The sequence below is a fragment of the Staurois parvus genome, unplaced genomic scaffold (genome assembly GCF_062004578.1).
Source record: "Staurois parvus isolate SC_StPar_1 unplaced genomic scaffold, SC_StPar_1.0 ptg000169l, whole genome shotgun sequence".
In the NCBI taxonomy this organism is placed as follows: Eukaryota; Metazoa; Chordata; class Amphibia; order Anura; family Ranidae; genus Staurois; species Staurois parvus.
In genome coordinates, this window is record NW_028317965.1 from 8,050,948 (window position 1) to 8,075,730 (window position 24,783).

The window sequence follows — 24,783 nt, forward strand, 5'->3', positions numbered from 1 at the left end:
CAGGCTTTAGTTCCATCCACCGTCACGAAACAACCAGTGTCCTCTTTTTCCTTCACTCTCACTTATCTGCCGAATACTAGTAGGAAAGTAGAGCGATGCTCAGCTGAGCGGCTTAAAGGGGCTGCCAGCCAGGCACAGTGTTGAATAAAATGAAGCTGTGCTTTGTCCACACATGCCTTCCTCACAGCAGGTTAGATTCCACTTTCTGGTCAACCATAGAAAGAAAGAAAAGAAATCCTGTGTTGTTACCAGGAGCTTACTCTGGGGAGAGGACTCCCTGTCCCTATGTGACTGAACTGGGAGCTTCAGCAGCCTATCACTAAGCACCAGAGTTGTCTTCTGGGAATGAGTCACATGCTTCCCCATACACAGGGGTGGACTGACAACTCATAGGGCCCCCGGGCAATAGGGGATCATGGGGCCCCTGTGTTCTCACCCACACTCATACCACACCCAAAAAAGCCTATGAAAGGTACCAGGGGCTCATGGGGCCCCCTACTGACCCTGGGCCCTCGGGCAGTGCCCATATACCTTCCTAATTAGGTGCTAGCTATTTTATGTAAATTTAGTTTTTTAACTCCTCTGTAATCAGTGGAGCAGCTTGTGACTGCTTTGGACTGCTCAGTTTCATTGGTTATAGGTTTGACTGCTTCCCCCTGCCTCCTGAAGAGTTCTGGAATGTAGTGGGCTTGCAGGGTCAAACCTATAGCCTGAATATATATGTGGTCCCAGCCAATCCCTGGGGGATGGTGCCCAGTAAGTGGCTGGGAGGGTGCATAAATAGTGTGAGGCCTAGAGCAAAGGGGCTCTTGTCCAGGAGGAGTTCACTGCCTGGAGGGCTGCTGCCTTTCTGGGCAGTCAAGCTATGCTTTTTTCATTTCTCATCGAGCTCCAAACTGTGTTGACCGGGGGGCAGGGGCGGACTGACCATTTGGAAACTCGGGCACTGTCAGGGTCAGTAGGGGGCCCCATGAGATGCCTCTGGTACCTTTTTCATAGGCTTTTTTGAGTTTGGGCAAGGACACAGGGGCCCCATGATCCCCTATTGCCGGGGGGCCCCATGAGTTGTCAGTCCGGGGGGACTATTCTACTTAACATTGCTGGAGCTGATCAGGGGAATTTATCTGAGGATCTGGTCTATAGAGCTCACAGGAGACATGTCTGGCTGATATTGGAAAGTGGCATTCAAGATCTAGAGCAGCAATGGGCAAACTACGGCCCGCGGGCCGTATACGGCCCGGCGGACTTTTTAATCCGGCCCGCAGATGTGGCTGTCAGGATGTGTGTAGGCGGGGCAGCATGACAAACGTGAGGGGAGGGGATGTAGGCTCCTCTCACAGTCCGCCCTGAAGACCGGAACGGCGCGGGAACACGGCGAGAGGAACGCGTGGAGCAAAGGTAAGTGAATTGACACGGGGGGACTTGGCTTACTACTTGGGGGGGAATAGTACTGTGGGGGATGAAATACTATATGAGGGATGAATTAATATGGGGGATGAATTAAAATGGGGAATGCATTACTATAGGGGGGATGAATTACTATAGGGGGGATGAATTACTATATGGGGGATGAATTACTATGGGGGATGAATTACTATATGGGGGATGAATTACTATATGGGGGATGAATTACTTTGGGGGATGAATTACTATATGGGGGATGAATTACTATGGGGGATGAATTACTATATGGGCGATGAATTACTATGGGGGATGAATTACTATATGGGGGATGAATTACTATGGGGGATGAATTACTATATGGGGGATTAATTACTATGCTTACTATGGGGGAATATTACTATACTTACTATGGATGACACATACACATCATTCATCTACTCTTGGTCCAGCCCCCGGGTCCAATATATGAACCCATTGCGGCCCTCAAGTCAAAAAGTTTGCCCACCCCTGATCTAGAGACATTTGTGAGTACAGACCAGTGTGTGAGATCCTAGTGACTGCGTGCTGCTACTATCCTTTGTCAACCAGGGTTGTGTGGAACCCTAGGGTTCCTCCAGCGTTTTCTAGGAGTTCCGTAAACTGTGACCGATTTACCTCTCAACTGATGGTACCTTATTGTTCCCTATCTAATGCCACTTGGCAGAGCCAACAGCATTACACCAATGATCTCTTTAACTGTCATGGTGGCATTGTGACCACCAATGTAAGGGGCATTCCTCCCGCTGTTCCCTGATTAACTAATTTTAGCAGGTGTTCCCTGAGGTCTAAAAATAATTTCTAGGATTCCTCTTGGGTAAAAATGTTGAGAAAGGCTGCCGTAACCTGATGTTACTGCCATTCAAGCACAATAGCCTACACGCTTGACATGTGCAAGTATTATCCAAGAGGGTTTCAATGACTTTTCATTGCAGACAATTTGGTTGCCTTTACAAGAGGTAAAGAAAACTGCTGAAGACCTTTGAAGTTTGTATCCTATTAGCAATCCACGTCTTGGTCACGTCTGGTGTCTCTTGCCACTTTTAGTCAGTGCCATGTATCTGTGATCTATTTTTTGCCCTTTCTTAACATGAAACAATGATACTATAAAATACCCGGCTTGTTTTCTGAGAGAGTCTCTTTACTGGCATGTGAGGAGAACTTGTCTAATGTAATTGCTATGCCTTTGTACTATTGACAAAATCGATGTTAATTTCTTCACAAGCACAAATAGGGTCTTTGTCTCTGAGATTCTCTCATAAGTAAGTAGCAGAGAACCCATTCATCATTGTTCTGTGCACCTGTTACCAGTCTGCATTTACAGTTCCTGCACTGAAACCCAACAACGGGCAACCTTTGTCATTAGGCTGGTACTGGTGTATTATACACTACACTGAAAAAGTACGTTCCTCTCTCTATTCAGTCTTACAGTGCAGTGGCATGTATTATGTTACATTCATTGCAAAATGCCAAGCAGAATTATTTTTATTTAAATCACATAACAAAATCTGCCATGCTTTGACCATCATACCTCCTTTACAGTGAAGGAAATAAATATTTGATCCCCTGCTGATTTTGAATGTTTGTCCACTCAAAAAGAAATGATCAGTCCAAAAATCGAATGTTCGGTGTATTGTAACACTGAGAGACAGAATAGCAACAAAAAATTCAAAAGAAATGCATGTCTAGCAAATGATGACTGATTTGAATGTTTCTGAGGGAAATAAGTATTTGATTCCCTTCACAAAACATGACTTAGTACTTGGTGGCAAATCCCTTGTTGGCAATCACAGAGGTCAGACGTTCCTGTAGTTGGCCCCCAGGTTTGCACACATCTCAGGAGGGATTTTGGCCCACTCCTCTTGGCAGATCCTCTCCAAGTCATTAAGGTTTGGTGGCTGATGTTTGGCAACTCAAACTTTCAGCTCCCTCCACAGATTTCCAATCGGATTAAGGTCTGGAGACTGGCTAGGCCACTCCAGGACCTTAATGTGCTTCTTCTTGAGCTACTCCTTTGTTGCCTTGGCCGTGTGTTTTGGGTCATTGTCATGCTGGAACACCCATCCACAACCCATTTTCAATGCCCTGGCTGGGGAAAGGTTCTCACCCAAGATTAGATAGCACATTGCCCTGTCCATCATCTCTTTGATGCAGTGCCGTTGTCCTGTCCCCTTAGCAGAAAAATACCCCCCAAAGCAGAATGTTTTCACCAGCATGTTTGACCGTTGGGATGGTGTTCTTGGGGTCATAGGCAGCATAGTCCAGCCTTGTGTAGGTCTACAATCTTGTCCCTGACATCCTTGGACAGCTCTTTGGTCTTTGCCATGGTGGAGAGTTTGAAATATGATGGTTTGATTGCTCCTGTGGACAGGTGTCTTTTATACAGGTAACAAAATGAGATTAGCAGCACTCCCTTTAAGAGACTGCTTCTAATCCCAGCTTGTTACCTGTATGAAAGACACCTGGTATCCAGAAATCCTGCTGAATGATAGGGGATCAAATACTTTATTTCCCTCATGAACATGCAAATCAGTCATCATTTGTTAGACATGCATTTCTTTTGAATTTTGTGTTGCTATTCTGTCTCTCAGTGTTACAATACACTGAACATTTGATTTTTAGACCGATCATTTCTTTGTGAGTGGGCAAACATTCAAAATCAGCAGGGGATCAAATACTTTTTTCCATCACTGTATATATTGAATATTAAAGTGCATACATTCATTATAGATTAATACAGATTAGGCAACACGTTGTACAAAGACAAATGTATACACATATTGTATATATAGTAATAAAAAACTATAATAAAGTGTGTAAAAACGTACACGTATCTTTTTTAATTTTTTGAAGATATGTTTATTGAGTTTTACCACAAGGTATACAAAAAAAAAACCCAATACAGAAAAAAAACAAAAAGTAAAAGCAATGAACAGGTAAGTCATCTCACAATGCTTAACATGTCTGACATGATAGGGTATATAACGATTAAAGGATTTGGGCTCCATTAAAGAAACTATACATAACCATCATGGATATGGAAATCTCGCTCAAGATGTTGGATCTAAAGAGGACAAAGTAAGGGGATTAGAAACCCATCTGCCTCGTATCTTATGAAACACTGTTTTTTTTCCTAAGCGGGTTTATACAGAGGAAGGGAATCATCAAGTTTAAGCCAATAAGTCAATGTAGGCTGACTCGACCCTTTTCAGGAAAGTAGATGCACTTTCTTAACGTAAAAGTAATAATCTTTTAGCATATTGTGGAAGCGCTAAGTCCCCAAAAATTCCTAAAAGACAATTCTTGGGATGTAATATATTAGGTAGGTCCAATGCCCAATGAGGAGATAAAGGAACTTACTTCCTCCCAAAATTCCCGGACTATCAGACGCATCCAGAAGTAGGAAGTCAGCACTATGTCCACAGCTCCTACAGCATTCTGCCTTGTGTTGCAAGCCCATTTTATGTAACCAGACAGAGTTAAGGTGAGAAAGATGAAAAATACTAAGTAGCACAATTCTATTTTTAAAGGAGATAACAGATTTATTGTAGGTGTCGCTGAATTCAGACCAATCTGCATCCTCAAAAGGTATGTCCATTGAAACCCACTTAGCCTGGGCAGCTAGGAACCTAGGATTGGAGTCTGTCATCAGGGAAGAATAGTAAGTAGAAATCAATTTAGTATAGTCAAGGTGTGGTAACAGCTTTTTCAAAGGTTTTACCTGTATAGGATAATCCAAACTGTACTTACTGCATGACTTAGAGTTGATAACAAAGATAATGAGAGGGTAAATTAAAGTCTGCCTTCACTGCACATATCTTTAGTGAAAGTCTGTCCTATAATTGTGATCTTCTCTTTACTCCAAACTATGTGATCTTCTCTTTACTCCAAACTATGTGATCTTCTCTTTACTCCAAACTATGTGATCTTCTCTTTACTCCAAACTTTGTGATCTTCTCTTTACTCCAAACTATGTGATCTTCTCTTTACTCCAAACTATGTGATCTTCTCTTTACTCCAAACTATGTGATCTTCTCTTTACTCCAAACTATGGTGTCCTTTTATGACACAGAGAATAGCTGCGATTCAACGGATCTCAGCTATTCTCTGGTCATTCACAGTTTATGACACTCAGGAGATCATTTCAGCCCTTCTCTGGAGATCTGTGTTCTCCCTCCAGATTCTCCAGCCCAGAGCTGGAGAATCGGAGGGACCGCAAACTAAGCAGCGATAATTTACCTCTGTTTAGTAAACTGATCTTTTACTGTAATCTCACGAGATTATAGTAAAATGAGCCGTTTTTCAGAGTTTGTAGACCGTTCTCCAGCGTTTGGAGACTGTTCTCTCTTCGTTCGGAGAACTGCTTCATAAACTGCATTCACAGGAGAACTGTGTTCTCCGAGAATGCCGGAGAACTGAGCAGCGATCTATTACTGCTGGTTCACAAACGGACACCTATGTGATCTTCTCTTTACTCCAAACTTTGTGATCTTCTCTTTACTCCAAACTATGTGATCTTCTCTTTACTCCAAACTTTGTGATCTTCTCTTTACTCCAAACTTTGTGATCTTCTCTTTACTCCAAACTTTGTGACCTTCTCTTTACTCCAAACTTTGTGATCTTCTCTTTACTCCAAATTTGTTATCTTCTCTTTACTCCAAACTTTGTGATCTTCTCTTTACTCCAAACTATGTGATCTTCTCTTTACTCCAAACTATGTGATCTTCTCTTTACTCCAAACCATCCTCCCAGATCAGTGCTCTTGTTTAACAAATTGGTGACACGCTCATACTGATGCGTTTCATCAAATTATTGCCTTTTTTGAAGTGCCCTTTAAAGAAATCAATAATTTGATGAAATGCATCAGTCACACCATAACTAGTGGTTTGGTTTCATTTGTTCAAGCACAGCAGGAACACTGCACCCTGAGATGCAAAATTATATTCTTCCTTTATTAAAATAGCCAGCAAGAACAATGTTCTGACACGTTTAGCGGTAGGCACAGCACTTTCTCAAATAATGGTAACAGTAAGCGCTGTGCCTATATATTACAAAAATGGACCGCGCTAAGGTCACAAATAGACAAAATAAACTTTGCAAACTTTAAAGTGATAGTGCTGAGCAAAATACAAGTACAATATTAATATTCAGTCCAGGGGCAGACTGACAACTCATGGGGCCCCCGGGCAATAGGGGATCATGGGGACCCTGTGTCCTCGCCCACACCCAAAAAAGCCTATGAAAAAGCCAATGAAAGGTACCAGGGGCATCTCATGGGGCCCCCTACTGACCCCGGGCCCTCGGGCAGTGCCCGAGTGCTCAAATGGTCAGTCTGTCCGTGATTCAGTCCCAATATGTGAATAATTGGTGCAACGATGCTGCATCTTAAACAGTGATACTCCATATTGAAATGACAAGTGCTTCACTGTGTTCACACTGGTGCCCCACATAGATGTAAACTCACCATCATTTCATTTCATGACCACCTATCTCTAGGTAAGTCACACTCGCTTTTTGGAACTATCCCAGTTTGCAATCCGGTCCTGATGGCCGATATTCCTTCGCCCTTATAACTGTGGTTGCTGGTAGTAGCCAATAACTTTCCACTAGATCTGCATCAATGTTAGGCAACTCCTCTCCTCCACAGGCAGTATTTCATATTTTCAGCATAGATCAAAACAAAACCAGACATCCCATATTGTAAAACTGTATAAAACTTTATTATGGGGTCAAACAATAGAAACGCCATTCACAAAAAAAGTGCCTTTCCTGGCACTAGATGTATTCAGCTTTGTGTATTATGAATGGGAATTAAGATGGCAGCCGCATTCCAGCATGTGTTACAAATCCCGGAAGTGACATCAGCGGAAGTTGTGTCATAAGCCCTCGACTAGTTTCGACCAATAGATCGTCCTCAGTAAGTACCTATGCACTGTGCCTATTCTGAAACATGTCAGACTGGAACCTGTTCCTGCTGGATGTTTAATAAAGGTAGAATATTATTTTGCATGTCGGTTTGCAGTGCTCCTGTTTCTGGTGCAAATGCAGAAGCCTGGATTGATGGAAACCTGTAGCTTTGCCATGCATGGGAAACACACAGATCGTTGTTCCATAATTTCTATGTTTGGCGAAATCATATATTAAAGTTAAAACATGCTTGTGGCTTTAGCCCGCTGATAGCTGGTTCTGGGTCACAGGAATGCAAATGAATGTGCAATCCTGTGACCCAGAGGAGAAGTATGGTCAAAAACGTTTTAGCCATGCTTCTCATTTAATTTATAAGAACGCTATAGATACTGTATTATATATTTTAATATTATTATATATTTATTTTACCATGTTACTAGATTGTAAGCTCCAAGGCGCAGGGCCCTCCTATCTCTCTTGTATTGAACTGTATTGTTGCTGTATTGTCTCCCTTATATTGTAAAGCGCTGAGCAAACTGTTGGCGCTATATAAATCCTGTATAATAATAATAATACATTTAAAATAATGTAATGGTTTTTAAAATAACTACAAAATAGAAGAAAATGGACACTTACACAAAGATCAGAATAGTATACAAATAATATTAGCATTTACCAGTGATAACACCTCCAACGCTTGATCCGTTCTGTCTCTATAACAGCTGTCATACACATATTGTATAGTGGAAAAAAGATGGTTAGACAAAATGGTATAAAAACTATACAAAATGTAGCGCTTAATCTCTCATAATTGACATAAATAATACAGATAAAGGAAAATATTAAAAAGAAAAAAGTCCTTAAGGTAATAGTAAAGTCCTTCATATATCACTTTGGGAGAAAAGTAATGAGTTGTCACAAAGAGAAAAGATCCTCTACCAACACCATACACAGCCTCTTACCAGAGGGCAAGACCACAGGTCATAATGGATCACATGGAAGAGTAGGACCAAAAAACTTCTCCAGCTGAAGCAGCGGCGGACTGACCATTTGGAAACTCGGGCACTGCCCGAGGGCCCGGGGTCAGTAGGGGGCCCCATGAGATGCCCCTGGTACCTTTTTCATAGGCTTTTTTGAGTTTGGGCAAGGACACAGGGGCCCCATGATCCCCTATTGCCCGGGGGCCCCATGAGTTGTCAGTCCGCCCCTGAGCTGAAGGCACCTCCACAGCTCGCACGACAAGGTTGTACTTCAAAATAGTGGTTTTGCAAACATGTGAGAGAGAATATGGAATATGGTACCATAGGGCTTCTCCACCGAAAGATAACTCCTCAGTCAATAACGTAAGGTTATACTTTATTAGACCAACTCAGAGTGTTAAGGTGCATGTAAAAGAGAAACAAAGGCTCCTCGTGGCATAGTATTAAGAAAAAGCAATGTCTATTAGAAGAAATACACTTACAAACCAACAGTACTAAAAGCATATGGGTTTGCTTTTTCAACCGACAAAATGGCCGCGGTACGTAGCGCAATGACATCAGAGGACGTAGCTCCACCCAGACAAAATGGTATGGTGGAAAGTGAGCATTTGTGCAGATAATTTACCTACAAATTACAAATCTCACTGACGGAAACAAAAAGTTTCTACTTCATTGTTTGAACCTCTCAATCAAAATTTACTAGAACAAAAATCTGCTTTTTCCCGTGAGATGGTATTTTTGGAGAGGAATGTATTTACAGCAAATTACTTATTTAATATACAATTATATTTAATATTTTTGTGTTTTTTTTATTTCCCTTTTGTGTAATTCATGTGTTTTTGAATGTTAATTGTCTAGTATAACTTTTTTATTGTAATTTTTTCTCTGTTTTTTTTTCCTTTTTCTTTAAAAAAAAAAGTGAAAAATAATACTAATGAGGTCTTCAGGATAGCTGAAATGAGCTTCTCAAACCCTCAATAGCTGTTTGAAGTACATTGCACCCTTAAAAAACACCATAAATTCCCCTTTCTTATGACACTTTCCCAATGATTGCAATGTAAGGGCACCAAAGGGTTATAAACTTGTGCCAGCCATGTAAAGGACAGAAAGGTATTGTAGGGCAGTCCATAGACTATGCAGTTTTCTTTCCTTCCGCCACGGGTAGAAGGAAGGTAAATGGCTTGAATACTACATCAACACAGTCAGTGTTGATGGGGGAATCCCTCCCGGCGCACTATTGTGTTCTGACAATGAAGCCTTCCCTGCCAGCAGAACACAAGAATTAGTGTTTCTGGCTATAGTTGATGGCAGTAATCCTTCCAGGCTGGTTTTACACACATCGGTTGATAGATCGACTTGCGTACAACCAGAGTGCTCAAACATGGATTGAAATTTGGCTGGTCCCTGCTGAACTGGATGAATTTTGATCCATATATGGCCAGCTTATTTTCCCTTCATTTTCACCGTTGTCACCCTAGGCTGCTCTCCTGGTTTGGACCACAAACATCTCTTCTCCTCATCTCCATTAAATTAAAACAGTGGTATCAGCTTTCTGAGCTATCTTCTGTGAACTGTATGTTGCCAATATGTTGGCTTGGAATATGTATTTGAGTGTCAGAAAAGTGTCAGAATTTCTTATCTCTATACAAGATTTAGGTCAGTGATTTGGGAAGCATTAAAGCCAATGGATCAGCAGAATGTTGTAGAATATTGTGGTACCCACTAACTCTCATTACCTTGGGGATGTCGAGAGCCAGGGGTCTTTGTAAAGTGTTCTTTTACTCTAGCACAGCCTTTCTCAACCAGGGTGCCCAGGCACCCTGGGGTGCCTTGAGGTTTCTTCAGGGGTGCCCTTTCAAAATGTCTAAAAATGTCACAAAATTTGTATACAAGCCATCGGGTGGAACAAGCCTGCCTTTTAGTTACACAAAGCCACCGGTTTTCATTGTGCACCATTACAACCTTCTAGCCACCAGCATCCTGACAACCAATGACATCGCCAGTTGATTAGGAGGATGTCAGCTGCCTGCACAGCATCCTAGTTTGACCCTCTCCTGCCCCTCTCCATCAACACTGGGGTCACATTATCTTAATGATGGAGAAAAACTGAGGGAGAGGAGAAACACTGGAATACTAGTCAGTACCAGGGTGCAAAAATGAATTTGCTTTGGAAGAATAAATCAACTCTAATTTTGGGTGTCCTACATGTGTGGATGTTGCTGTGTTATATAAAACTATTAGAATAGTTTCACATTTTAGAATGGGGTGCCCTTTTAAAATTATGGACAACCTTGATGCACCCAATTTTAGAATGGGGTACCTCAAGGCTGTTCTTATTTTTAAAGGGTTTCTCGGGACTGTCCATAATATTAAAGGGTGCCTTGACTGAAAAAAGGTTGAGAAACACTGCTCTAGCATATAGAGTACGGGCTTGAAGAATTCCGATTTATGATCGCTCTTCCACTCTCAACCTCTGTGCTGAAAGCCTTTTCTACATAATTGTTTGTATCTTCATTCTATTTAAAACAATAAAAAATATTGAAATGAAAGCCAATGGATCAGCAAGACAGCCAGGCAACTAGCATGTACTGAAGAAATATTTAGCAAAAATGTCATGATTCCTTTGTGACAGGTTTCCTTTACTATGTATGACTGTGTAGAGGTCATAGAAGATCTCTGGTGGGGGGAACCATGTAGGTTAAAGCGGTAGTAAGCTGCATCCATTAAAAAAAAATAATACTAGCATACATACTAGCACATTATGTAGAACTTACGTCTGGAAGAAAAGAAATTTAATCTCCAAACACGGAAAGGTTTCTTCACAGTGAAAGCTGTGAAAATGTGGAATAGACTCCCTCAAGAGTTGGTTCTGGCCAGCTCAGTGGATTGCTTTAAGAAAAAGTCCTGGATTCTTTCTTGGATACACAGAATATAACTGGATATAACATTTATAGGTAAAGTTGATCCAGGGAATATCCGATTGCCTCTCGGGGGATCAGGAAGGATTTTTTTTCCCTGCAGGAGCAAATTGGATCGTGCTTTGCTGGGTTTTTTTGCCTTCCTCTGGATCAACTGTGGGTGTAGGATTATAACTTTCTTTTTTTTTTGGTTGAACTGGATAGACTTTTGTCTTTTTTTCAGCCAGACTAACTATGTAACTATGTACCTTAAAACAAAGTCCTCCAGCAACGCATTGTCACAGCTGAAGAGGCTTCCATCTTTACCTGGTCTTTCTTCTGGGTTTGTGAGCTCCGCACAGAAGTCTCGGGACATGGCAGAGTGCTCTGAAGGAACTGCACGGGTATGGCGTTCCTTCAGAGCAGATGCGCCGGCTGCAAAAAAACTTGATTATCTCCTAAACGGTGCATGTTTAGGAGATATTAATTTTACCTACAGATATTATTATTATTATTATACAGTATTTATATAGCGCCAAAAGGTTTGCTCAGCGCTGTACATTATAGTGGGGGACAGAACATGAGACAATACAGTAACAAAACAATACATGAGGGGTTCGAGGGCCCTGCTCTTTCGAGCTTACAATCTAGGAGGGAGGGGATAGTGGTACAGGAGGAAATGGTTGTGGGGGATGGAGTGGTAGGAAGAGTGGAGGAGATCGGCTGTTAGGTGAGAGTGGGGTAGGCTTCCCTGAAGAGATGGGTTTTCAGGGTGCGCCTGAAGGTGACCTGTAGGTAAAAGTATACAAAGTGGGTTTGCTGCCACTGTAAAGCAGAGCTCCACCCAAAAGGGGAAAAGGGGAAGGGGAAGTTCCACTTTAAGCCTTTTTTGTCCCCTGCTCCCCATTAAGGATTGGCACCTTTAGAAAGCGGGGGGGGGAAGCGGGTACCTGAATTTGACAGGTGCCCACTCCCACTTCCGTTGCTATTGCCTAGGCTAGTGGTCGGCAAGCCGCGGCTCGCGAGCCACATGCGGCTCTTTACACGCTTTAATGCGTCTCTCGTGTGCCGGGCGCCCGCTCCCATCCCTCCTCTCGGGCGGCAGGGACTCTGCAGCGTGATCCAAAAAAAAACAGCCAGGGCAGCGCGCTCAAATGCAATGATTGGCCAGTCTCGCTGCCACTCACATCCTGATAGCCAGTGATTGGCTGTCAGGATGTGTGTAGGCGGGGCAGCGTGACGAACGTGAGAGGAGCTAGGCTCCTCTCACAGTCCGCCCTGAAGACCGGAACGGCGCGGGAACACGGCGAGAGGAACGCGCGGAGCAAAGGTAAGTGAATTGACACAGGGGGGGACTTGGCTTACTACTTGCTACTTACTTACTACTACTATATGGGGGATGAATTAATATGGGGGATGAATTACTATAGGGGGGATGAATTACTATATGGGGGATGAATTACTCTGGGGGATGAATTACTATATGGGGGATGAATTACTATAGGGGGGATGAATTACTATAGGGGGGATGAATTACTATGGGGGATGAATTACTATAGGGGGGATGAATTACTATGGGGGATGAATTACTATGGGGGATGAATTACTATATGGGGGATTAATTACTATATGGGGGATGAATTACTATGGGGGATGAATTACTATAGGGGGGATGAATTACTATGGGGGATGAATTACTATGGGGGATGAATTACTATATGGGGGATGAATTACTATGGGGGATGAATTACTATATGGGGGATGAATTACTATGGGGGATGAATTACTATATGGGGGATGAATTACTATGGGGGATGAATTACTATATGGGGGATGAATTACTATATGGGGGATGAATTACTATGGGGGATGAATTACTATGGGGGATGAATTACTATATGGGGGATGAATTACTATAAAAACTTATTGAAACTAAAAACAGTGTACCATCCTATGTATTTTCAGTTTTAAAAATGTGGCTCTCAAAATAAATTTCAATCGTGGTTTTGGCGAGATTTGGCTCAGTTGAAAAAAAAGGTTGCCCACCACTGGCCTAGGCGATCGGAAGCAGAAGTTGTCCTCCCCCCTCCCTCCCCGTAGTCTCCTGGGACATGAGACAGGTCCCAAAAGACTACGGGGCCATTGACAAAGCGCAATGCTTCTCGCACATGCGCAGTGGGCACCCAGCTATGAAGCCGCAAGCTGTCACAGCCAGGTACCCACACTGAAGATGCCGGCGCCAGGGAGAGAAGACGGCCAGTGAAACCAGCCGTGGTGAGGACACTGCTGGACCGAGGGACAGGTAAGTGACTGGATTTTAAAAGTCAGCAGCAACAGTTTTTGTAGCTGCTGACTTTTATTTTTTTTTCAGGTGGAACTCCGCTTTAAGTGGAGCCCTTGGGAATAAAGACTGGCTTTTTTTTTTCTTTTGACCCAAATGGTATTTAATTAAAAAGCGCAAACAAATATATTCACAAAAACTCATATATTCATTTCCCAAAATCAGAGAAGTACAATATTTGTAAATCATTACCTTCAAAGCCCGCCACTTTGAAGAGGACAGAGACCCAACCAAAGCTATTTTTTAGCAATGCAACCTAATAAAGTAGCAGAGAGGATGCAGAAAAAGGCCTCGGGACTATGGAGAACAATCATCTCGCTCATGTAATGGGTAAGAGGAGACAGTAAACTGGCACTAATAGGAGCACAACCTTTTCAAAAAACAGAGACCGGGTCTATGCCTACCCTCTCTGCAGGTCACTTTGTGATAATGGGCTACTTCTCTGTATTATTTCCCGAAATACAAAGCCAGCATTAAGGAGGTGACCCAAAACTCTTTAGTACAATATATCTAATGTATCAGTTACTAGTCCAGCCTAATCATGTTGGCTGCCACTGTCGCTCTGTGCTTTGTTCACAAAGTGTGACGAGTTTCAAGTTAAAAGGTACAGTACAGGAATGGAAAAATCAGCTAAAACCAATCTTTGCAATAACGTCCAAATATCTCCAGGTTTGTACTGTACATCAATCACAGAAGACAACCGCCTTTAAGGACTTTTTCATGCAAGAACCAAAAAAGGAATTTGGCAGCAGCTTTAAAGATCTCCGCGCTACCCCATCGCTGGTTCTTAAAAACGTTAAGACTTTACACAGGCATAGACACAAAAAAGAGGAGGTAGACTGGTGGTGGTCAACTTTCTTGTTATAGTGGGCCTTAAGTGTGGCCCCTGACATCACCAAAGGGCCACACATAATATTCAGTGAATATTGAGTGCCAGCAGGGCTGGATATAAATGTAACACTGGAGAACTCCGATGTAAGGGGGGGCTCTGGTCACCAGAGCCCCCTCTTACACAGGATTCCCCAGAGTTCCCTTACATCAGAGTCCCCAGAGTTCCCTTACATCAGAATGGGTTCCCTTTTACAGTGCAAGGGGGACCTCTGAGGATCCTGATATAAAGGGGAACTCTGATGTAAGAGGGACACTGTGGACTGTGATGTAAAAGTGAAGCTTGATCTGATGTAAGGTGGTCTCTGGTCACCAAAGTTCCCCCCCCCCCTTACATCACAGTCTCCTTTACATCAGGGTCCACAGTGTTCCTTCTTACATCAGTGTTCCCGTTTACATCAGGGCCTGCAGAGGTCCCCTTGCACTCTGGGGAGGGGGGCTCTGGTGACCACAGCCCCCCTCACAACTCTGCGGAGGGGGTGACCTGTCACCGGCAATCACCCACCCCCCATGTCTGTATCATTATGGGGGAGGTGGGAGGAGATGTCACCCTACAGAGTGCAATGTGTATGTATTGCATAGGGATGTCCAAGGTGGTGGATGGGGGATGGAGAGCATCCAATGTCCTGCAGTAGGATGTCAATAGCAATCCCCCCCCCCCATGTCTGTATTAATATTCGCTGCAGGCTGGGAGACTTCACCCCATAAGGATGAACAGGGATGTCCATGGCAATGAATGGGGGGTGGGGATGGGGGGTGTCATTGGATGTCACTGGAAGCATCTCTGATTGTGGGAGACAAGGTGACACCTGAGGAATCCATGTGTCAAGTGTCACCCCCCCCCCCCTTCCACAATGAGGAATGTCAGGACTGGGGGCATCAGAAAATGTTGCAATTCCTGAGGAAGACAGAGACCCCATTAGGGACTGATCACTTCTTTGGGGTTTTTGTGTCCTGTGGCCAGCTGGCTGCTCCCTCACTGCATAGAGCGAGTGCTGATCCTGAGTCCTCCTCCAGTACCTGGACCGTCACTGTCTTTGCATTCCAGGGCAGGCGGTGGGGACTCCCTCGTTACATGTAAGTATCTCTGCTACCAGCAGACGCAGCCAATGGGAGGAGCCACCCAGACAGACAGAGGGATTTTGTAAATACGTCATACGGGCCCAAGTAGAGAGAGCTTCATGTGCCCCCTGACTGCAGAATGAGGGAGTTGTCAGCAGGGCTGGATTTCCCAATAAGCACTCAGTCCCATCAGCTGAGCTCTGGGAAAGAGAGGAGCAGCAACCCTTCAACCCAGATTGGTGCCCCTATAAAAAGGGCGCCTGTAGGCATATGCCTACAGTGCCTATTGGGAAGCCCTGAATGTCAGAAACAGAAGACACACAACAAGATATGGCCATAAGATAAGGCCATGGGAATGACACAAGAGATTGTCAAAAACTGTGGGTGTGCTACAGGATATGGTCAGAGATTCGGGTGTGTTACAAGAGCTGATCAGAGACTACAAAGATGCCACAGGACATGGTCAGTGACTCTGGGCATGCTACAAGAGATGGTCAAAGACTGCAAACATTCTAATAGGAGTTGCTGGAGACTAGGAACATACTGCACGATTCAAAGACTGGAGATACAGTAGTGGCTGCAGGAGCCCAGAAAGAGTGCCAATGGGTGCATACAACCTCTTGGACACAGGTCGGGTACCAGGGAGTTAGCACTCTATCAGGTTTTATTGCTGTCTGGGTCTCCATAAAAGAGATATCCCGTTGCATTCTGTTCTGTCTGACTGATATCATGTAGACAGGAATTGAGGAATCTACTACACAGACCTAAAATAAAAAACAGATTTCAAAGTTCAAAGTCTTCTATTCTAAAATAAAAAAAGTGTTAACTCAATCCCTGTCCCGTAGCATACTAGTAAGGGGGACAGAAAATTATGCTAAATCTTCGTAAAAGGGACACAGAGAGCAAAAAAAAAAGGACATAGGGCTTTTGGCCTTTAAAAAAAAAAATGTGATGGATTCTCCTATAAGCTGCCAATGGACATAAGATGACACTAATAAGCCTAGGATGGGATAGTGATTCAGACTGATCACCCTTCCACATTTGAACAATTGAAAACACCTGTAAATAGCTGCTCCAATGGCTGGTCTTTGACCTTAATCTTATCATCACTCGAACTGTATTCTTGAGAACCTCTCTTCACACACATCCAGGGAGATTAGCTACAGTGCTCCTTGACAATGTTGCACACAGTGGATACAGGAACATTAAGATCTGTTAGTTGACAAGTGAGTTTACTTACAAATCACAGGAGCATCACAAACTTGGAATACAATTATTCCAAGAACTTATGGAGCAGGAAGACACATCAACAGCAAGAAGCTCTACTGCACGCTGGACAGACTGCAAGCAATCACCCTGGGAAACATCTCTTACATGCCTGAGAACCACTCCGTGTACCTTTATATAATACACCCCTCTTCTCCTTATCACATTACTATCCTCTATTCCCAAATTTCATTTCTTTACCCCTCTGCTCCACCCCAAAACTTGTACATCTCCCCCTCATTGCTATCATCTCCCTACTATTGCTCTCATCACCTCCCCAAAATGCCTCTTCCACTCCTCCTTCTCATTTTCCTCTCCTCCGTTCCCAAAATCCATTCACTATATCCCACTGCTCCTCCCAAACAATTGTATATTGTCTCCTCACTGCTTCCTTCGCCCCTCTACGGCACCCACCACCTCCTCCTATTACTCCACTCTCCCACTGACCCCAACACCTCCACTAGTAGTTTTTCACGCTCCTGCACATCCCGCTCCCATGCCACCTTTCTCACCCTTCTCCTCCTCATAACCGCGGGGGACATCTCCCCGAATCCTGGCCCTCCACCACCTCCCTCACCCGCACAACACCCTCCCGCCTCCACGTCCCGCCGCAACCCCGGCAACTTAGTATCTGTCCCCCTGCTCCCTAAAATCTCCCCCCCCCGTTTTCATGTGGACTCCTGAACGCCCGATCGGTGTGCAACAAGCTTACCGCCATCCACGACCTCTTTGTTTCCCGCTCCCTCAACCTCCTAGCGATCACGGAAACCTGGATCCAGCCCACTGACTCTACCTCCCCTGCTGCACTCTCCTATGGAGGTCTCACCTGGACCCACTCACCCAGGCCTAACGGTCGTAAAGGTGGTGGGGTTGGTCTGCTCCTGTCACCGCAGAGCACCTTCCAAGTCCTCCCAAACCCCCCCTCCCTATCCTTCTCCTCCTTCGAGGCCCACTGCGTCCGACTATTCTCCCCAACCCCCCTGAAGATTGCTGTGATATACTGGCCTCCTGGATCCATACCCCGCTTCCTGGATGACTTCTCCTCCTGGCTACCCTTCTTCCTCTCCTCTGAGCTACCCACCATCATCCTTGGGGATTTCAACATCCCTGTCAACCTCGACAACCCAGACACAGCCCGTCTCCTCCACTTAACCTCCTCCTTTACACTTGCACAGTGCATACAATCCACCACCCACTCCGACGGTAATATCCTTGATCTTGTCTTCTCCAACCACTGTGCTCCCCACAACCTCACTAACACCCCCTTCCCTCTCTCTGACCACAACCTGATTACCTTCTCTATCTCCTCATCCTCCAACGCCTACCTCTCCAAATGTCACACTACTACCAGCCGTAACCTCCGCAACCTTAACCCTGCCCCCCTCCACTCTGCAGCTGATCATCTCTATGACAGCATCCTCCCCCTGTCCTGCCCCGACTTGGCTATGACCGCCTACAACAACACGCTCTCAACAGCCCTTGACTCACTAGCGCCTTTAACCACACGCAACATCAGACCCCGACCGCTCCAGCCTTGGCAGACTGATCACACCAAAACCCTCAAACGACACAGTCGTGCCCTGGAGCGACTATGGCGCAAAACCAAATCCCAACAAGCCTTCACCCGCTACAAATCTGCCTTCCACAGCTACACCTCCTCCCTCCATGCTGCCAAACAGGCCTACTTCTTGACCCTCATCAAGGCCCTCTCCTCCAATCCTCGCCGACTCTTCTCCGCCTTCAACACTCTACTCTCTCCACCCCCACCTCCACCCAGCACCTCACTCACTGCCCTTGAGATTGCCAATCACTTCAAAAACAAGATTGACACAATTCGCAAGGACATTGCCGCAACTCACACGCCCGCTCAACCCGTCCCCTCTCACACAGCTACCCCTTTATCCCCCCTCCCCCTCGACATAACCCGCAGGGACTTCGTCCCTGCTCAAACTCTCTCCAACCCCCTTCACCCTCACTCAGCTACCCCCTCCTCACCCCTCTCCCACGGCCCCACCACTGCTCTGACCTCCTCTTCCAACTCACCCTACATTCCTCATACTGAAGCTCCCCCAACACTCCGCACCTTTGACCTTACTACCATCGAGGAAGTCTCCAAGATCCTCTCTGATGCCCGCCTCACCACCTGCCCCCTCGACCCTATCCCCTCACAACTCCTACGACCTCCTTCCCCCTCCATCCTACGCTCCCTCACCCACATCTTCAATCTCTCCCTCTCCTCCGGCACTTTCCCCTCCCCTCTGAAACATGCACACATCACCCCCATACTTAAAAAGCCCTCCCTGGACCCTAATGACCCGAACAACCTCAGACCCATCTCCCTGCTCCCATTTACATCTAAACTCCGCGAGCGCCTAGTCTACACCCGCCTATGCTCTCACCTCAACGACAACTACCTCCTCGATCCTATACAGTCCGGCTTCCGTCCCCTACACTCCACCGAAACTGCCTTACTCAAACTCTCCAACGACCTGCTAACCGCCAAAGCTAATGGCCACTATTCAGTGCTCCTACTCCTTGACCTCTCTGCGGCCTTCCACACAGTCGACCACCCCCTCCTCCTCAAAAAACTACACTCCCTCGGCCTCAGAGATTCTGCTCTCTCCTGGCTCTCATCCTACCTGTCACAACGCTCCTTCAGCGTTACCTATAATGCTACCACCTCCCCCTCACTCCCCCTCTCTGTTGGGGTCCCTCAAGGCTCTGTCCTTGGGCCCCTTCTCTTCTCCATCTATACCTCCTCCCTTGGCCAACTCATACACTCTCACGACTTCAACTACCACCTCTATGCCGACGACACACAAATCTATCTCTCAACCCCCCACCTCACCCCCTTGGTCTCAGCCCGAATCACACACCTACTGAGCGACATATCAGACTGGATGTCGCTCCACTTCCTTAAATTGAACCTCTCCAAAACCGAGTTTCTTGTCTTCCCCCCAGCCCGGACACCACCCCCCATTGACTTCTCCGTCACATCCAACAACGCTACCATCAAACCCGCCCTGCAGGCCAGAGTACTTGGTGTCATTCTGGACTCCAACCTATCCTTTCAACCCCAAGTCCAATCTTTAACAAACTCGTGCAGACTCCACCTCCGCAACATCGCCAAAATCCGCACGTTCCTAACCCCAGAAACCACTAAACAGCTCATCCACTCCCTCATCATATCACGACTCGACTACTGCAACTCCCTCCTCACTGGCCTGCCTCGCCGCTGGCTATCCCCGCTTCAGTCCATCCTGAATACGGCTGCCAGACTCATTCACCTTTCCAACCGCTCTGTATCCGCCACCCCCCTCTGCCAATCCCTCCACTGGCTTCCGATGGCGCAACGGATCAAATTCAAAATCCTAACGCTAACGTACAAAGCTGCCCACCATACTGCCCCGAACTACATCACTGACCTAATATCCAAGTACCGCCCAGCACGCACACTCCGCTCCTCACAAGACCTCCTTCTCTCTAGTTCCCTGGTCTCCTCCTCGCATGGCCGCCTCCAGGACTTCTCCAGGGTGTCGCCCATCCTCTGGAACTCCCTGCCCCAACCCATCAGATTATCACCTACTCTCCTCTCCTTTAGGCGCACCCTGAAAACCCATCTCTTCAGGGAAGCCTACCCCACCCCCTGCTAACTTGCCGACCTCCTCCACTCTTTCTACCACTCCATCCCCCACAGCTATCTCCTCCTGTGCCACCATCCCCTCCCTCCTAGATTGTAAGCTCGAAAGAGCAGGGCCCTTGATCCCCTCATGTTTTGCATTGTATTAGTATTGTTCTGTCACATGTTCTGTCTCCCATTGTAATGTACAGAGCTGAGCGAACTATTGGCGCTTTATAAATACTGTATAATAATAATAATAATTTCTTATAATTTTGAGGAGGTGCAAATAATTTTGTCCAGTCCATTTTTGGGGCTTTGTGTGAAATGTGTCAGATTTGGCTTTTTGTTTATTCACTTTTTTGTGTCATACCAATACAAACAACAAAATAAACAAGAGAATGACGAAACATTTGTAATTGCAACAATTTTCTGGGCGAAGTTGGGAATTATCTGGCAGAAATGCAGGGGTGCCAATATTTTTGGCCATGGCTGTATATGACCTCTGTATTACGTACTATGGTCCCTTGATCTCTTTGTTACTAAATACAGTTGCAAGAAAAAGTATGTGAACCCCTTGGGATTACGTGGAGTTTTGTATGAATTGGGCATACAATGTGCTCTGAATGTCATCTAAGTCACAACAATAGAAGAACACAGTCTGCTGAACATAATACTACAGAAACATTAGATGTTGCCATGGTTTAATTGCACATAACATGTAAACATTCACAGTGCAGGGTGGAAAAAGTATGTGAGGCCCTAGCTTAATGACTTCTCCTAGAGCTAATTGGAGCCAGGAGTGAGCCAACCTTGACTCCAATCAGTGTGATGATATTGGATGTGTTGCTGACAGCTGTCCTGCCCTTAAAAAACACACACCTGTTTTGGGTTTACTGGTTTCAAGAAGCACTGTCTGATGTGGACCATGCCTCGCAGAAAAGAGCTCTCAGAAGACCTACAATCAGGATTTGTTGACTTGCATGAAGCTGGAAAGGGTTACAAAAGTATCTCCAAAAGCCTTGATGTTCATGTGTCCATGGTAAGACAGACTGTCTACAAATGGAGAAAGTTTAGCACTGTTGCTACTCTCCCTAGGCGTGGTCGTCCTGCAAAAATGACTGCAAGAGCACAGCGTAGAATGCTGCATGAGGTAAAGAAGAATCCCAGAGTGTCAGCTAAAGACCTACAGAAATCTCTGGCACATGCTAACATTTTTGTTGACACATCTACAATAAGGAAAACATTAAACAAGAATGGAGTACATGGGAGGACACCACGGAGGAAGCCATTGCTGCCCAAAAAGAATATTGCAGCACGTTTGAAGTTTGCAAAAGAGCACCTGGATGTTCCACAGCACTACTGGCAAAATATACTGTGGACAGATGAAACCAAGATTGAGTTGTTTGGGAAGAACACACAACACTATGTGTGGAGAAAAAAAGGCACAGCACACCAACATCAAAACCTCATCCCCACTGTAAAACATGGCGGAGGGAGCATCATGGTTTGGGGCTGCTTTGCTGCTTCATGGCCTGGACAGATTGTTTTCATTGATGGGAAAATGAATTCCAGAGTTTATCAAGACATTTTGCAGGAAAACGTACGACCATCTGTCCACCAACTGAAGCTCCGCAGAGGTTGGGTGATGCAACAGGACAATGACCCAAAGCAAACAAGTAATTTAACAAAAAAATGGCTGCAACAGCACAGAATACGCCTTCTGGAGTGGCCCAGTCAGAGTCCTGACCTCAACCCGATTGTAATGCTGTGGCATGACCTTAAGAGAGCGATTCACACCAGACATCCCAAGAACATTGCTACACTGAAACAGTTTTGTGAAGAGGAGTGGTCCAAAATGACTCCAGATCGTTGTGCAGGTCTGATCTGCAACTACAGGAAACGTTTGGTTAAGGTTATTGCTGCCAAAGGAGGGTCAACCAGTTATTAAGTCCAAAGGTTCACAGACTTTTTACTCCCTGCACTGTGAATGTTTACATGTTATGTGCAATTAAACCATGGCAACATCTAATGTTTGTGTAGTATTATGTTCAGCAGACTGTGTTCTTCTATTGTTGTGACTTAGATGACGTTCAGAGCACATTTTATGCCCAATTAATGCAAAACTCCACGTAATCCCAAGGGGTTCACATACTTTTTCTTGCAACTGTACTGACCTCTGAACTCTGTTATTTACTATTTATCCATGAAATCTGCATGGTTATTACTGACCTCTGAAATCTGCATTACTCCTGGCCTCCGCGCTGTGTGTCACATACTACTGACCAGGGGCGGACTGACCTTTCGAGCACTCGAGCACTGCCCGAGGGCCCAGGGTTCAACAGGGGGCCCCATGAAATGCCCCTTGTACCTTTTCTATAGGCTTTTTTGAGTGTGGGCAAGGACACAGGGGCCCCATGATCTCCTATTGCCCGGGGGCCCCATGAGTTGTCAGTCCGCCCCTGCTACTGACCTCTCAACTCTGCGTTTCTATTGTCCTCTAAACTCTGAGTCACTTAGTACTGACCCCTTATCTCTACTCTACTTATTACTGACCTCTGAACTCCGTGTCAATTACTCCTAACCCCTAGGTACTTTTTTTATACACTACTGACCTCCGAAGTTAGCAACACTCTTTCTATTGGCCATTCCTCCAAATAATTATTATCTGTTAATAGTAATTATCTGTTAATAGTAGGACCTTACATTACCTCTATATACTTTTTCTATTTCAGGAAGGCCTGGCTGAGCAAAATTGGCAGTCCCAGTTCCCGGATTGATCGAACTGTATTTTCTGATGAGAAGGATGTCTCTCAACTTCAGTACAAGGGATTCAGCACTAGACACTAAAGAAACGGAATCTTAAACTGGTGGATAACAATTAGCAAAATTGTCACCTTTCTATATAAAACATGTTATCACATTGATCATCTCTGAATAACGAACTGAAAATTCGCACAACAGTTGGTGTTTTTCTAGTTATGACCCATATTTGCATAGCAAGTATTACCCTAGATTCCAATGTCTGGCTTGGTGTGATTAATCTAATTGTTCTAATAAAAGCTTAATACTGAATTGCTATGGTTAGACTGGAGTTATGTACCAAAGTAGGACAAAAGTTCACTGTGTGCCTGAGATAAAGTGCCAACGATGGACTGAAAAATGTGTGAATTGTAAATACTGGGTATAAAGTCTCTTTAGGAAAACATGTGATGTGCATGGTGTTATATTAAACAGATGGTGTCAGATAGAAGATGCAGTTTTTGCTGAACAGATTGAGTAAAGTGAACCATGCAAGGTGGAGCAACAGTTTCATCTAAATGTCACCCCTCCTCGCTTTTACACACCTTTCCTTTGGCCCCCTTGGCTCTTTTCATCCACTGGATCAAAGAGGAGTACAGTGTAAGATCCATCATATTAGACGAGGGTTACTCTAAATTAATAATCTGTAAAGCAGTGGTTCTCAACCTGTGGGTCGCGACCCCTTTGAGGGTCGAAACGACCCTTTCACAGGGGTCGCCTAAGACCATCGGAAAACACATATTTCCGATGTGTAAAGAGCAGCTACTGTGTAGAAAGCAGCTGCTGTGTTGAAAGCAGCTACTCCGTTAAAAGCAGCTACTGTGTTGAAAGCAGCAGTATTGGAGGTAAAACGACACTTCATGAATTATAATTAATGGGTAAATAATTTTATGGTTGGGGGTCACCACAACATGAGGAACTGTATTAAAGGGTCACGGCATTAGGAAGGTTGAGAACCACTGCTGTAAAGGTTTTTAAAGTGTCACCTATGGACATCTGTGGGTATCATAGCCTGTTGCCTTTTCTCGCACATATTCAATTTTGACATATGGTATTTGGTATCAATTTACTGTGTAAACTTGTATATTTACATTCGGATATTAGATTGTGTTTGTGCGCATAGTCAGAATTTACTCTCTGCTCTCCCCCATGTTTGGTGATTGAACAATCAAGACACCCATCACTGCTGTAAGGGAATTTATGTACAGCAATTGCTGCATTGAAATGAGCACGGGCGCATTGCTAATAAAAATGAGCATAGGCTTACGCATGCACAAAAGAATGCGCGCACACGGGTGCACGCACGTGGGAGCATGCCCACAGTTTCTGGCGCCAGCCGGACTATTTAAAGGAGGCTCTTACTCTCTGTCAGTGCTGACTGGTGTTAAGCTATATCCTTGTGTCCTGCCGTGTCCTGTGTGTTATCCATTACTGACCCAGCTTGCCATTGACATACTCTTGGATTCTGTTTATGCTTCTGCTCATCGGTTTCTGATCCTTGCTTCCTCGTGACCTCGTCCCTGTCTGATATTCCGGTACCTCATCACCTGCTCGTTGCTGACCCTGGCTATCACTCTGACT

The 24,783-nt window shown here is 44.9% G+C and overlaps 1 protein-coding gene across 2 annotated transcripts in view; it reads left to right on the plus strand.

Annotated features, from left to right (window-relative positions):
• ACYP2 (acylphosphatase 2) overlaps positions 1-23,475 on the plus strand; it is a 165,230-nt gene extending 141,755 nt beyond the window's left edge. For both annotated transcript variants that reach the window (XM_089676472.1, XM_089676471.1), the window contains exon 4: positions 23,136-23,475. In XM_089676472.1, coding sequence (XP_089532598.1) covers positions 23,136-23,250 — 115 coding nt within the window. In that variant the 3' untranslated portion in view covers positions 23,251-23,475. The remainder of the gene's footprint in view (positions 1-23,135) is intronic.
• Positions 23,476-24,783: the final 1,308 nt, after the last annotated feature.